General features: G+C 38.6%; 5 protein-coding genes across 5 annotated transcripts; 3 read left to right on the top strand and 2 right to left on the bottom strand.

The window, feature by feature from the left end:
• Nucleotides 1–170: 170 nt before the first annotated feature.
• Nucleotides 171–2,244, bottom strand: LOC117588168 (putative serine/threonine-protein kinase haspin homolog). The gene is made up of 5 exons (XM_034279279.1): nucleotides 2,127–2,244; nucleotides 1,113–2,070; nucleotides 851–1,054; nucleotides 499–794; nucleotides 171–426 (listed from the first exon to the last, which is right to left on the bottom strand). Exons 1-5 carry the CDS (start codon nucleotides 2,189–2,191, stop codon nucleotides 222–224), a joined length of 1,728 nt encoding a protein of 575 aa, XP_034135170.1. The 5' UTR covers nucleotides 2,192–2,244; the 3' UTR covers nucleotides 171–221.
• A 702-nt stretch (nucleotides 2,245–2,946) lies between these two features.
• Nucleotides 2,947–4,719, top strand: LOC117588169 (asparagine synthetase domain-containing protein CG17486). Its single transcript, XM_034279280.1, has one exon. It carries the CDS (start codon nucleotides 2,974–2,976, stop codon nucleotides 4,675–4,677), a length of 1,704 nt encoding a protein of 567 aa, XP_034135171.1. The 5' UTR covers nucleotides 2,947–2,973; the 3' UTR covers nucleotides 4,678–4,719.
• Nucleotides 4,720–4,856: 137 nt separating this feature from the next.
• Nucleotides 4,857–8,739, bottom strand: LOC117588167. The gene is made up of 5 exons (XM_034279277.1): nucleotides 8,646–8,739; nucleotides 5,894–7,706; nucleotides 5,423–5,836; nucleotides 5,208–5,362; nucleotides 4,857–5,151 (listed from the first exon to the last, which is right to left on the bottom strand). The coding sequence occupies exons 1-5, from the start codon at nucleotides 8,678–8,680 to the stop codon at nucleotides 4,905–4,907; spliced, it is 2,664 nt and encodes an 887-aa protein (XP_034135168.1). The 5' UTR covers nucleotides 8,681–8,739; the 3' UTR covers nucleotides 4,857–4,904.
• Nucleotides 8,740–9,184: 445 nt separating this feature from the next.
• Nucleotides 9,185–10,268, top strand: LOC117587900 (ATP-dependent (S)-NAD(P)H-hydrate dehydratase). The gene is made up of 2 exons (XM_034278878.1): nucleotides 9,185–9,594; nucleotides 9,657–10,268. The coding sequence occupies exons 1-2, from the start codon at nucleotides 9,268–9,270 to the stop codon at nucleotides 10,227–10,229; spliced, it is 900 nt and encodes a 299-aa protein (XP_034134769.1). The 5' UTR covers nucleotides 9,185–9,267; the 3' UTR covers nucleotides 10,230–10,268.
• A 305-nt stretch (nucleotides 10,269–10,573) lies between these two features.
• Nucleotides 10,574–12,126, top strand: LOC117587819 (2-oxoisovalerate dehydrogenase subunit beta, mitochondrial). Its single transcript, XM_034278776.1, has 6 exons — nucleotides 10,574–10,837; nucleotides 10,896–10,973; nucleotides 11,044–11,290; nucleotides 11,361–11,579; nucleotides 11,648–11,740; nucleotides 11,796–12,126. Exons 1-6 carry the CDS (start codon nucleotides 10,608–10,610, stop codon nucleotides 12,021–12,023), a joined length of 1,095 nt encoding a protein of 364 aa, XP_034134667.1. The 5' UTR covers nucleotides 10,574–10,607; the 3' UTR covers nucleotides 12,024–12,126.
• The last annotated feature ends 143 nt before the right edge of the window (nucleotides 12,127–12,269 follow it).

Raw genomic sequence — 12,269 nt, 5'->3', positions numbered from 1 at the left:
AAATATCCTTTAGTATTAGTTAAATACCGCGGATATACTTTAAAAGCTCTTAGACACTCTGGTTCTTGCCCGAACTTAAGGAAGCTTTTCTCTCCTTGTTTAGATCAATCAAAAGTCAACTAGGCATATAGAGACTTTTATTTAATAAGATTAATATAATATTCACGAACTAAAAAATAAAAATTTTATTAAAAATATAATCAATTAATACAAAATAAACGCTAGGTAAGATCAAAGATGTGTTTGACGCAATGGGTTGCACTTTCGAACGTCAGTATTGTACTTTGAAATGTCTTTAGCTTTTCGATGTATAGTCTGTGAACTTTCGTATTGACGCTCTTATAATGAACACCAGTAATTAGTTTTTCAGTCACATATGACAGCCAAAACACGTTTGTTTTAGGGGAAAATAGAGCCCAATTATTTCTACAAATAAACAAAAATATATTCAGATATGCGTGTAGTCTAAAATTACAGTTATTTTAGTCGATTACTCACTTTAGCTCATCCCGCATCATTCGGTAAATATCGTATTGATAGTCTCCTGACGCCGCAAACAGTTCTGCATCGGAAGCCAGATCATTAAAGTTGCAAAAGTCGTCGATAGTTATTCTTGATAGAGTATAGTCAATGATTGTAATTTTCACCCCTTTCGAACACAACGTCAAGTCCTTTGTATGAAATGTATAAGAAATTTCTTTCTCAGCAGTTGGTTCGATTAATATGTTGCCCCAATGAAGGTCACGATGCTCGAATTGGCACTCCTCCTCGCCAACGGCTAGGGCCAAAATAATCTTCAAATAGCAAATATTATCAGCTAGTAATAATATAAATATTTCTATAATGTTACCTGTTGCAATGCATAGTACGACTGTTCAGCATTAACAAATTTAAAATTGGACATGTCTTCTCCAGAAAACTCTAATTCCAAAACTATAAATAGTTGGTCGTCTGCAAATATTTTAGGATGATCATTTTCAGATTCCTTTTCATCGTCGTAACTTTCCCAAAGCTTTATCAAATGTTCCGGATACGTTCCTCTAACTAAAGACACCTAAAAACAGAAGTTAATTATTTAAATTGCTTGTAAATAGTATCTTAAACATGTATACCTTGAATATATTTGCATATCCGTCTGTGGTGTTATTTTTCCCTACCCGTAGACTGCTCATTTTCTTGGAAATAATAATTTCTGGCAATATTTGTGCAAAGGTTTTTTGCAATTCTCCGTTAATTTCAGTAGAACCTTCGATAGGTATTACTTTGAGGACCACGTCAGTGCTATATGAATTCCTTTTTCTCTTTTTACCACTGTACCGAAACACTTCGCCATACGCACCTTCGCCTATCTTCTTGGCATTCACCATTTTTGAAGGTGCATATAAAATGTCAAATCGAATCGGCTTGCGCTGATCGCAATGTCTCAGGACTTGGCTCTCAAAATCATTATCTATGTTATTGCAGTCATTTAAAAATATCGATTTACGCCCTAAACTGGAAGGCCTGACTTGCGTATGTGCGCGGGGAGTTATCAAAGGAGGGTTTACGCTTATGTCTAGAGTCGTTTCAACTACATGCGTTCGGCGCCAACAATTAAGAGATTTTCGCCACTTTCCTGGCTGTAAAACAAGTGAAGACCGAATACCCTCTCGATGCTCGTCAGATATATTCTTTGAGTTCCTATCCTTGAATTTATTTTTCAATTCGTCCGAATTACTGATGGTATTCGTGGATTCAACTTCGAAGCATACTCGTTTTTTTATGTGCAGCTCTACCTCCACACGATCTTGTAGTTTCTCAGTGTTACCGCCGAAGCCGTCAAGTTTCATTCCCGTGATAGGAGATATTCCGCAGTGAAATAAATCAACGCCTAAGCGTTTTCCAAACGGCGTTGAAATTGAGCGCTTTTCCCCTTCACCCAAATCATCGCAGACATCTAAAATATGTTGCTTTGGCCTGACCGGCTCCTTGTTTTCTTTTAGAATGCTGTGGCTGCTATTTTCTATGCTGGAATCAATGTTAAAGGATGCTCTGACATTCGACTTAATTATGTTGAGCATTCGCAGTTGCCTGTGTGGAATTAAAAGATTAATTTTTCTGCAACAACTTTAAAGCCCACTTCTTACGGTCGGGGATCCAGTAATTTATCAAATGAATCTTTCCAAGCTTCATCATCCAAAGTATCATCCATCTTGAGGTTGTTTCCATTAAATTGGAGTCTACTAAAGCTATTTGAATTTGTCACTGAAATAGAGATGTGAAATGCTATAATCAATTATTTAGGTATCGAAGAACTGACGTTTAATAATTAAGATCGTAGGGGTACTCCCTTAACTGTCGAATGGCACATCTGTCCACAAACATATATGGGATTCTTAAACATAATTATTAAAATATGCCACACTATCCAATGCAGACTTTTGATGAGGGCTTTAGTTTTAGTTCAAAATTAATGGAATACTTACATTTCCATGATTTTTATATAATGCGTCGACAAAACGGCAGGATGGACAAAACTAGAAGAAAGCGAGAAAGTGACAGCTAGAAAAGCCCACTTCGTTTACCCTTTCCCCATTTTGAGGGTGGTCATTTTTATTTTCACTTCGTCGTGTTTTTATCTATTTCTTTCGAGCCGCTAGCAAACTACCATCGATTACCATCAAATCAGCTGATGTTTTAGGATTAATCGGCAAGTTTTTTTTCGATTTGTGTCCTGCCCCTACTGCACACAGTATAGTATACTGTCTGGTTAGTGGCACGACGTACAGCCTCTGGCAAAGAGATTCTTGTCGGCTCTGAGTACTTGAAACCAATATGAGCAGAAAGAATCTCAAAGGGACTACGATGCATCGTATGTTTACCAGAGCACCATTAACGTTGCATAAAAGTATCGATTATTGAACACATAATTGTATATCGATATTTTACGTATTGTAAACAAATTTTCCAAAAGTGTGCACATGTTTTATTGGAATGTGTGGAATTTTTTGCCGAATTAATCAAAATACAGTTAGCTGTACTGAACTAAATAGTACACTAAAAACAGTCCTAAATAATCGTGGTCCAGATGCTCAGGATGAGCTACTTCTTGACAATGTCTTACTCTCCGGCAGTGTCTTGTGGCAACAGGGCGAAAGTATACAAAAACAGCCGGTTATCGAAGGGGACTGTGTATTGTTGTTTAATGGAGATTTGTACAACTTGGAAAAACCTGCCACAATGTCAGACACATTATGGTTAGCTAAGAAGTTGTCTGATTGCCACTGTGATGAAAAGATTCTTTCTGTCCTGAATGTGTTGGAGGGGCCATATTGTTTGATAATGTACAACAAATCAACTAAAATTCTTTACTTTGCCCGAGATGCACTTGGTAGAAATTCATTGATTTTAGAGCATAATCAGCAAGGATTGCAATTATTGAGCACCTCATTTTACTCCGAGATCCATGAGCTATCAACACTTGAATTGCCGCCGTTGGGACTGTACAAATTAAAAATTGACAACTTGAGCAGCTGTGAACTATATCCCTGGCAGACCCTGAATCTATACACAAACCAGCAACTGGCCACACTTGATTTGGCAATGGGCTGGAAAACGATAATCAAACATACAATATCCCCAGATTGGCTGTTTAAGGAACAACTTGATTTTGATTACGATTTTTACAAATTTGACTATACTGACAGCCATGAAACGCTTTTTGAAAACCTGCTTAACTCTCCTGAAATCCAATCAGCTTTGGCAACCTTTGATAAGTTACTTCAAGGTTCTGTATCATCACGAGTTATAACGCCCCCCTTTTGCCGTGATTGCTTAAGGATTGACCAAAACACCGACAAATGTACACACGCTAAATTGTGTATACTTTTTTCAGGTGGCATCGATTGCACTGTCTTAGCGGTCCTGGCTGACAGATATGTACCAGCCGGCGAACCCATAGAACTGATTAATGTGGCATTTGAAAGAATATCAGCACAAAATACAGCTGCAACACAGGAATATTGGAATGTTCCAGACCGAACGACTGCGCTACAGTCATACACTGAGCTGAAACGGATCTGTCCAAAGCGATGTTGGAACCTAATAGAAGTGAATGTGACACGCGAGGAGTTACATCTTCAACTCTCACAGCATATCCATCATCTTATTTACCCCCTACAGACAGTGTTGGATGAAAGTCTAGGCTGTGCATTTTGGTTTGCTACTCATGCCAAAAACTCATCTGCCAGAGTTGCCATCATTGGCTCGGGTGCTGATGAGTTGTTCGGAGGATACAGACGGCATCGAAACGCTTATAGACATTGTCCTGGGGACGACCGGGAGCGTGAACTTGTTGTACAGACTGAACTTGAGAAGGACTGGCAGAGAATACCTGCTCGAAATTTAGCGAGGGATGATCGCGTTATTGCGGACAATGGAAAAACAGCACGTGCACCTTTTATCGAGGAGAATGTTGTTCAATTTATTCGGTCTCTAGAACCGAAACAGAAATGTTGCTACAGCTTCCCCGAAGGTGTCGGTGATAAATTGCTTTTACGGTTGTATGGATATCAACTTGGTCTGCGGGACGCGGTGCTGTTCAAAAAGCGAGCTATACAATTTGGTTCAAGAATTGCTGACAAAAAGCAGAACGCAGCACAGATTTCTGTTTACTTAAAGTTTAATCTTGCTAACTAATTTAAAAGTAAATCAATAAAGTCGTGTTTGTTCCAAAAATTAGAACTCTAGAACGGCTAACACGATTTTGATGGTTTTTTTATTTTACAAAAGCAAGGAGAAGACCTGTCTGATATCAAGGAACAACCAAACCTCGTGTTAATATGATAATTTTGTATATTTTTACGTAGTTTTAAACTATAACATGTCGGAGAATAACTATTATTATCTATCACACCGCATAAGGTTCAGCAGGTGCCATCCTCAAGACCCACAGGAAGAGCGTTGGAGGCACAGCCTTCAGGATCATCTCGACGAAACGTATTATTGTTCGTGTCATTTATGTCAATGGAAGAAAAACTATCCAGCATGGCTGGAATGGGCAGGCTGTGGTAAAGTTCGTTGTGTTTATTTTCAAGACCAAAATGAAGTTGTAACTGATGACGAATACTCTCTTTTTCATTGGCACGATTGCGTTGAAAGTCTTCCTCCACTCTAAAATAAAGTAAGGTTCGAAAATGATTTAAATAAACTAAAAGAGCTAACTATACCTTTTCAAGGCTTCAACCTCGCTCCTGTGAGTTATTTCAACATCGGCATCTTTTGTTGATCTATCTAAATACAACTTCTCCAGTAGCCGCACTGGATTATGGAATGTAAACCGCTGAAACTTGTCAGCTAATTTTACATTCGCCTCAGTTACACTCTGAAAGTGTAGTTTTTATTTAGAGGAGTTTTCATACATATTCTTGTATTTATTCCATACCGTAATTGGATACACTGGAGTTCTATCTTGGAGGTTTTCAGGTACGTGGCGTTGTCGGTTCTTGAAATGACGACTGGGTTTTGGTTTGCAAGTTTCGAGCTCACCCCTATCGCTGTTGCAAGAGGGTCTGTCGTTGTTGCCGGGCAGGTACATTACGTGCTTTCCCCCCGCCAGTATTTTTAATGATTGTGGCTCAATAACAGGTAGCTCCTGTCTGTTGTCTGTATCTTTAATTCTATGCAAGGAAACACCGTTCTGTCCGACATTTTTATGCAGCATCCAGTTCTCGAAGCCATCAATTTTGGTTACAGAAACACCCGTGGCTTGAGGATTTGAGCTGGAAACCTGACAAGTTGGACGTTTGCTAAAAAAGAATTCTGGTTTTCTTTTCCGAAGGCTTTTGTAAATGCATGCCTATAAGATAAAAAACAATTAGGTAATGGTGAACCATTTCTATGTATTCGAACTTACCTCATTTGATTTTAGATTATCAAGCTTCCGCGCATGTTGTAGGTGACCATCTCTAGGTAGGGAAAGACTAAATGTGTGGAGGGGTGACACCGAATTATGGGAAGATATTTTTGACTTGCTGCCGTAGAATAGTAAAGCTTCTTCCTCACATTTAGAGCGATAGTCATCGGAGCTCGAGTCTGAATCTGTGGTGAGATTCCCCAGCGCACTATCACCAATTTGATCGCACAAGTCCTGCTCAGGCGTCCAGGCATTTGGCAAGTTATTGTTTATTTTACGAACATGTCTTATTTCATGGGTAATGCTCGGTTGAATTGGCATCTCGGTTTCCGTTTCCATTTTTTGGTAACTACTTGGATCTGATAGCACATTAATTCCTCTATCAATCTGAACTTCATCACCGAGAAGAGTGCGCCAAGCTAACGCAGGGCTAAAGGATGGCGTGTCAAGTTGACGTCGTGGCAGTGTAGGACGGATGCAAAGCCGCAAACCATTTTCATCTACGCTGTCTTCTTGACTTGTTGACTTTTTATATTCAATATCATAATTCGGAACGAAAAGCAGCGATGTAGCTTCATTTGAACTCACGTTGTTCTCGTTGGGGTTAGAGATGATATTCTTTCCGGGAGAATCTGGTGGATATCCATTTATTGGCTGTTGAGTCTCTGTGGTGGTGGCGACATCCATGCCGAAATAAAATGTTCGTTTGTGTTTTTCTACCTTGGGCGTCGGGGCAGAAACATTTTTTGTTTCTTTGGTATTCGATATAGAATTTATGGGTGGTTCTTTAATATAATTATTGTTTTGTAATTTGTAATTTGCTTTCCTATCTTCAGTGTTATCCGTTTTAACATTAGCCTCCTTTGCACCCTTACTTTTTATTATAATAGCATCGGAACTCTTCTCACGCCTGTACGTCGAGCGCGGTATTGGTACACTTGGAGTGCAATTTCCACTAATAGAGTTTCGTTCCGCACGTTTCCTCTTAAATGATAAATTTGAAACTTTATTTACAGTAGTCAGTCGATCTGTATTTTTGGAAAAATGATTTTGTCTGCCCTGGTCAGTCGTTATCTTGACACTTGTGGAGATGTTCTCTTTTTTAGCTATTTCTGGATGAACGACAGCAACCATATTCATCGATTCAGTAGGCACTTCGGGAGCCCTACGCTTTTTTGTATACTTGTTCCTTTTCTCTGATCTAGCCATCGATTGCTTCATCGCAGTTTCCTTATTATTTTGTTTTACTAGCTCTGGCTCTGAATATGTGTGGCGCTGCATTTGGGATAAATTCGATTTTGAATTGGTTCCTAAATTGTCTTGTTTGTAATTGGCTTTAACGTGATGCAGCGTTTGTGAACGGGTAAACTCTGTCTGCAGTGCGTGATTTGTAGATTCGGCTATAAAGGTCCGCGATCGTTGCATTGGCGCGTTCATTGGGCATAGAATAGGCGTTTCGCTCATCCTTCGACCGCTGATCGTGCCTCCGGAATTGAGTATGGCTCCATTCGTAGTCGCTCGTAAGTGTAGGTTCTTGTCAATCCGTGGCAGTACTTTAAATTGGGCATTCTCATCGGCTTTGTAGTTTAATACTTTCTGAATGTTCGACGTCGGATCCGACCTCCGCCATTGCTGGCTGTGCCCTCTCTGTGGAGTTGGACTCGACCTTATTTCAGATTTCGCATAATCGTAGTACCGATGAGAACTTTGTCGAAACTGTTGGGAGAGATTTTTAGCATGCGGACTGGGGTTTGTGTTTTGTCTGTGGATGTTCATTTGATGCGAGCTGCCAGAATTGCCCATTTTAATGTGCCTACAAAATATAAGTAAGTAAATATGGTTTAAGTTAATTTTTGAACTTAAATATATTAATAGCAAATGATTTACTGTAGGTAACTGTAACCCAGATTAATACAACCTATGGGATCGTATATGCATCTTTATGTGCATTCAACATATTTAACTCTCCTAAAGAATATGTAAACCTAAATTCCTTCATTGACTCTCAATTGTATAAGTTATAGGTTGACTTGTTGCATTATGTAGATACGTACATTCGTATGTGTTAAAACAACCGATTATGGAATTAAGTTTTATTGCACTTGTTTTGATTTGGTCTTAAATTGATTTCCATTCGCATCATTAATAATTGGGTACATTTGTGCAAAAAGTATGTTACATATGTGTATATATGTATATTGCCCAGTTCCTACATAATTATTTACATACATATGCATAAATGTATGTACATAATATGTATTTTTACACAAACGGATAACATATTTATATTGTATATGTATGAAGCTGCGTGATTAAGTCGTTTTCATTCAGTCTTTTGATCAAGACAACCAAGCCACATAACTTATGGACCAGTGCGTCAAAATACTTGCATAAATATACATACATGAATACAAACACTGAATATCTGCTGAATATCTTTAAATTCAGTGCCAAGTAAACAACACAAACGATTCCAGTTCGGGAATCTAATCACTACTTTCAGAATCTATTGTAAATGGTAAGATCCACAAAAATATTTCCCACGAACTATTTACATACATATGCAACTTTCTTTTAGTTTTCACCAAGAGATGTTATTGCTAACTGCGCTAGGGCCTCAATTAATTTTATTTGGAAACTTCATTAGCATGCATTATATGTTGGAGTTTTAAACATTGATTTACGAATTATTCGTATGTGGTTAAATGGTAAAATAAATGCAAAGTAAATAAAATATGTAATTTTATTTTACGTTTTGGTTGGCCACCAGTGACCGCACTCGCGCATGCGCTTTCACAACACGTTGATCTCGTTTGAGAAAAGCTCTGCGTTCCACTGTTATTGAGTGGAAAAGCTGTTTGCCCTAACAGAGATTTTGTGCACGAAGATACTATTTAAGTTGATTCAAAATTATCATCTCCAAACGGGCAAACAGACAGATAGACTGATAGATCTGTCAGATATATAAATATATATCAGGAATATACATGTATAAGCTTCCTTAATAGGATTTAAAGTTCGCTTATCGATTTATGTACCAAACTTTATTTAAAAGTCGAAGATTTCAGTTCGTATCTTTCGATAATAATTATTTATATTATATCTGTTGAATGTACGCTATACTCGAATACCCTTATTTAATTACAGACGAAAATACCAAAAGTAACATTATGCTCAAGCAGGTTCCGGTTTTGACTTAAGCGTTTTCTGTGTCTGGGGCAGTAATTATATTTATAATTTCTAATTACTAAATTATATTTTTGTACTTTGATCAAATGTGCTGCAGTGGAGAAAATACATTTTGCTGATTGCAAATTGATTAGAGTGCCATTTGGTTTTATCGATAACCTTGAGCAAAGTCGAAAGACTAAATAATGTCAACAATCAAAGAAATCCCTGTTCATTTGCCAAAATTGCTTACATTGTTTCGGACAATTGTGCCGAAACTGACAAATGACAAATATAAAGGACAATATGGGCGAATTGGCGTCATCGGAGGATCTTTGGAATATACCGGTGCGCCCTACTTTGCAGCTTTGAGTTCCATGAAAGTCGGTGCCGACTTAGCTCATGTCTTCTGTCAAGCGAATGCGGCCTCAGTAATCAAATCTTACAGTCCCGACTTAATCGTTCATCCAGTGCTGGACTGCTTGGATGCTGTTGATAAAATAAAGCCATGGTTAGACCGTTTACACGTGATTGTGAGTAAATCCTTTAAAATCGTTCTGATTCAATTAATTTCCCTTATATTTATATTATCAAGGTTATTGGACCCGGATTGGGTCGGGAGCCGCCTATTCTGAAGACTGCAAAAGATTTGCTAAAATTGTGCATAGAATTACAAAAACCAATTGTGATAGACGCTGATGGACTATTTATTCTGAACGATAACATTGATCTAGTGTGTGGACAACGGAATATCATATTGACCCCAAACGCTATGGAATTCCGCAGATTGTTTGGAGAAGACACAGATTCAGTTCATCGGAAAATGTCTTCTCTGGGAGATGGTGTTGTGGTCTTGGAAAAGGGCATATGTGATAGAATTCATATACCTCACACCAACGAAGTTCACTCCATGCCTAGTGGTGGTTCCGGCCGTAGATGTGGTGGTCAAGGGGACTTGCTAAGCGGATCACTAGCAACGTTTTATTTCTGGTCACTGCAAGCCAATCAGCCAAATCCCGCATTAATAGCAGCTTGTGCTTCAAGTTATCTAGTGAAGGGAGCAAATTTGGCTGCATTTAAAAAGTTTGGTCGAAGCTTGCTAGCTAGTGACATGATAAATGAAATATCCACAGTTTTTCGGTCTGAGTTCGAAGATCCGGAAGGTTGATAAAACGGGCAAATAAATTACTAAGGTGTGATGTTTTGATTTTAAAATGATTTTACTCAGCTGAGTGTAAAGTTGACCAAATAAAGGATGTTACTTTGCTAGCAAACTAATCTATCAGCTGGCATTTTCAACTACTGCATTTCATTAACTTTGTTGACTTTGACAAGAACATGTATGGGACTTTTCGCTAGGCGAAATGTTGTCTAGTCTGAGTACTAGTCTTAACATATCTATTGTCTGTTAGTGATCAATTTGAAAGCCAATTGGTAAACTTCCATCTCTATTTCGATATATTTATATATCGGCAATGCAACAGATGATCTACAAAAACAAAAGCATTTATTACGCAATAGTTCTGGACAATAAGAATTTACAAAAATGAGGGTTTCTCAAGTAGCGCGATCCTGTTTTAATACATTACGGTTAAACTTTAGACCGGCTCCAATGACCCGGTCACATTTTACGTATTACCCCACAGCTGTGGGACCAGGTGATGCGAAAAAAATGAATATGTTTACCGCCATAAATAATGCCATGGATCTGGCACTCGAAGAAGACAGCACGGCGTTGCTGTTTGGAGAGGATGTGGGCTTTGGTGGAGTATTCCGGTATTAAGAAAAGTCTCCCAAGCGTTGTTGCATATCTAAATATTTTTGTATTCAACAGTTGTTCTGTTAACCTGAGAGACAAATACGGAAAGGATCGAGTTTTTAATTCCCCTTTGTGTGAGCAGGGAATCGCAGGGTAATATAATATAATGAAATGTCTGTGGTATATTGTGGAATAAGAAATCAAAAGGTTATTTTTGTTTCAGTTTTGCTATCGGTGTGGCTAACGCTGGAGCAACTGCAATTGCTGAAATTCAATTTGCGGATTATATATTTCCAAGCTTTGACCAGATCGTGAATGAAGCCGCCAAATATAGATATCGAAGCGGCGGACTCTTCGACTGCGGCTCATTAACTTTTCGAGTTCCGTGTGGAGCTGTGGGTCATGGAGCGCTCTACCATTCCCAAAGCCCCGAAGCATACTTTGCTCACACGCCAGGCCTTCGCGTTGTGGTAATATAACAAACAAATGGACTTACAACAAGGATAACTAAAGATGCAAGTAAAATGTGCTTTAAAATAGGTTCCACGTGGACCCATTAAGGCGAAGGGTCTACTGCTGGCCTGCATTCGAGACCCAAATCCCTGCATAGTTTTTGAACCAAAAACATTGTATCGTGCCGCTGTTGAGGAAGTGCCCACCGAATATTACACCTCTGAGTTAGGTAAGGCCGATATTTTGAGGAAAGGAAAGGACGTCACACTTATTGGCTGGGGTACACAAGTCCATGTGCTCCTAGAAGTATGTTCCAAAAATATTTACCTAGTATTTTAGAATTCTTAGAATCATTTAATTCAACTTCGTTTCAGGTTGCAGAGCTGGCAAAAGAAAAGCATAATATTGATTGTGAAGTTATTGACTTGGTGTCAATTTTGCCTTGGGACACTGAAACCATATGCAACGTAAGCAAAAAACCATATAATCTTGAAACAATTGTATTATTATTGTTTATTTTAGTCTGCAAAGAAAACCGGTCGTGTTGTTATCGCACATGAGGCTCCGTTTACTCAAGGATTTGGATCTGAGATAGCTGCATACATTCAAGACAAGTGCTTTTTGAACCTAGAAGCGCCGGTAAAGAGAGTGACTGGCTGGGATACCCCATTCCCCCACGTCTTTGAGCCTTTCTATCTGCCAGACAAGCTACGGTGCCTGACGGCTATTAAGGACATTGTGAACTATTAGAGCTCCAGAAGCTTCAACAACATCTCACTCGAAACGGATGCATTTATTTACTTTTATAGTAATGTACATATGATGTGCAATAAAAACACATATTGATGCCCAACATGTGCTAAATAAAATATTTGGTGTTAAAATATATTTGAGCTGCCAAGCACTTTTAAAAGCTATTTATATATGTATAAGCTCGCTGTTGCTGCCAGAAAACGAGTAAGAAAGTCGCTCTAGAGAGCTCTGAAGAAGCGATCA

The sequence above is a fragment of the Drosophila guanche genome, unplaced genomic scaffold (genome assembly GCF_900245975.1).
Source record: "Drosophila guanche unplaced genomic scaffold, DGUA_6, whole genome shotgun sequence".
Classification (NCBI taxonomy): Eukaryota; Metazoa; Arthropoda; class Insecta; order Diptera; family Drosophilidae; genus Drosophila; species Drosophila guanche.
The sequence above is the reverse complement of the archived record's forward strand: the minus strand, read 5'-3'. Positions and strand labels throughout refer to the sequence as shown.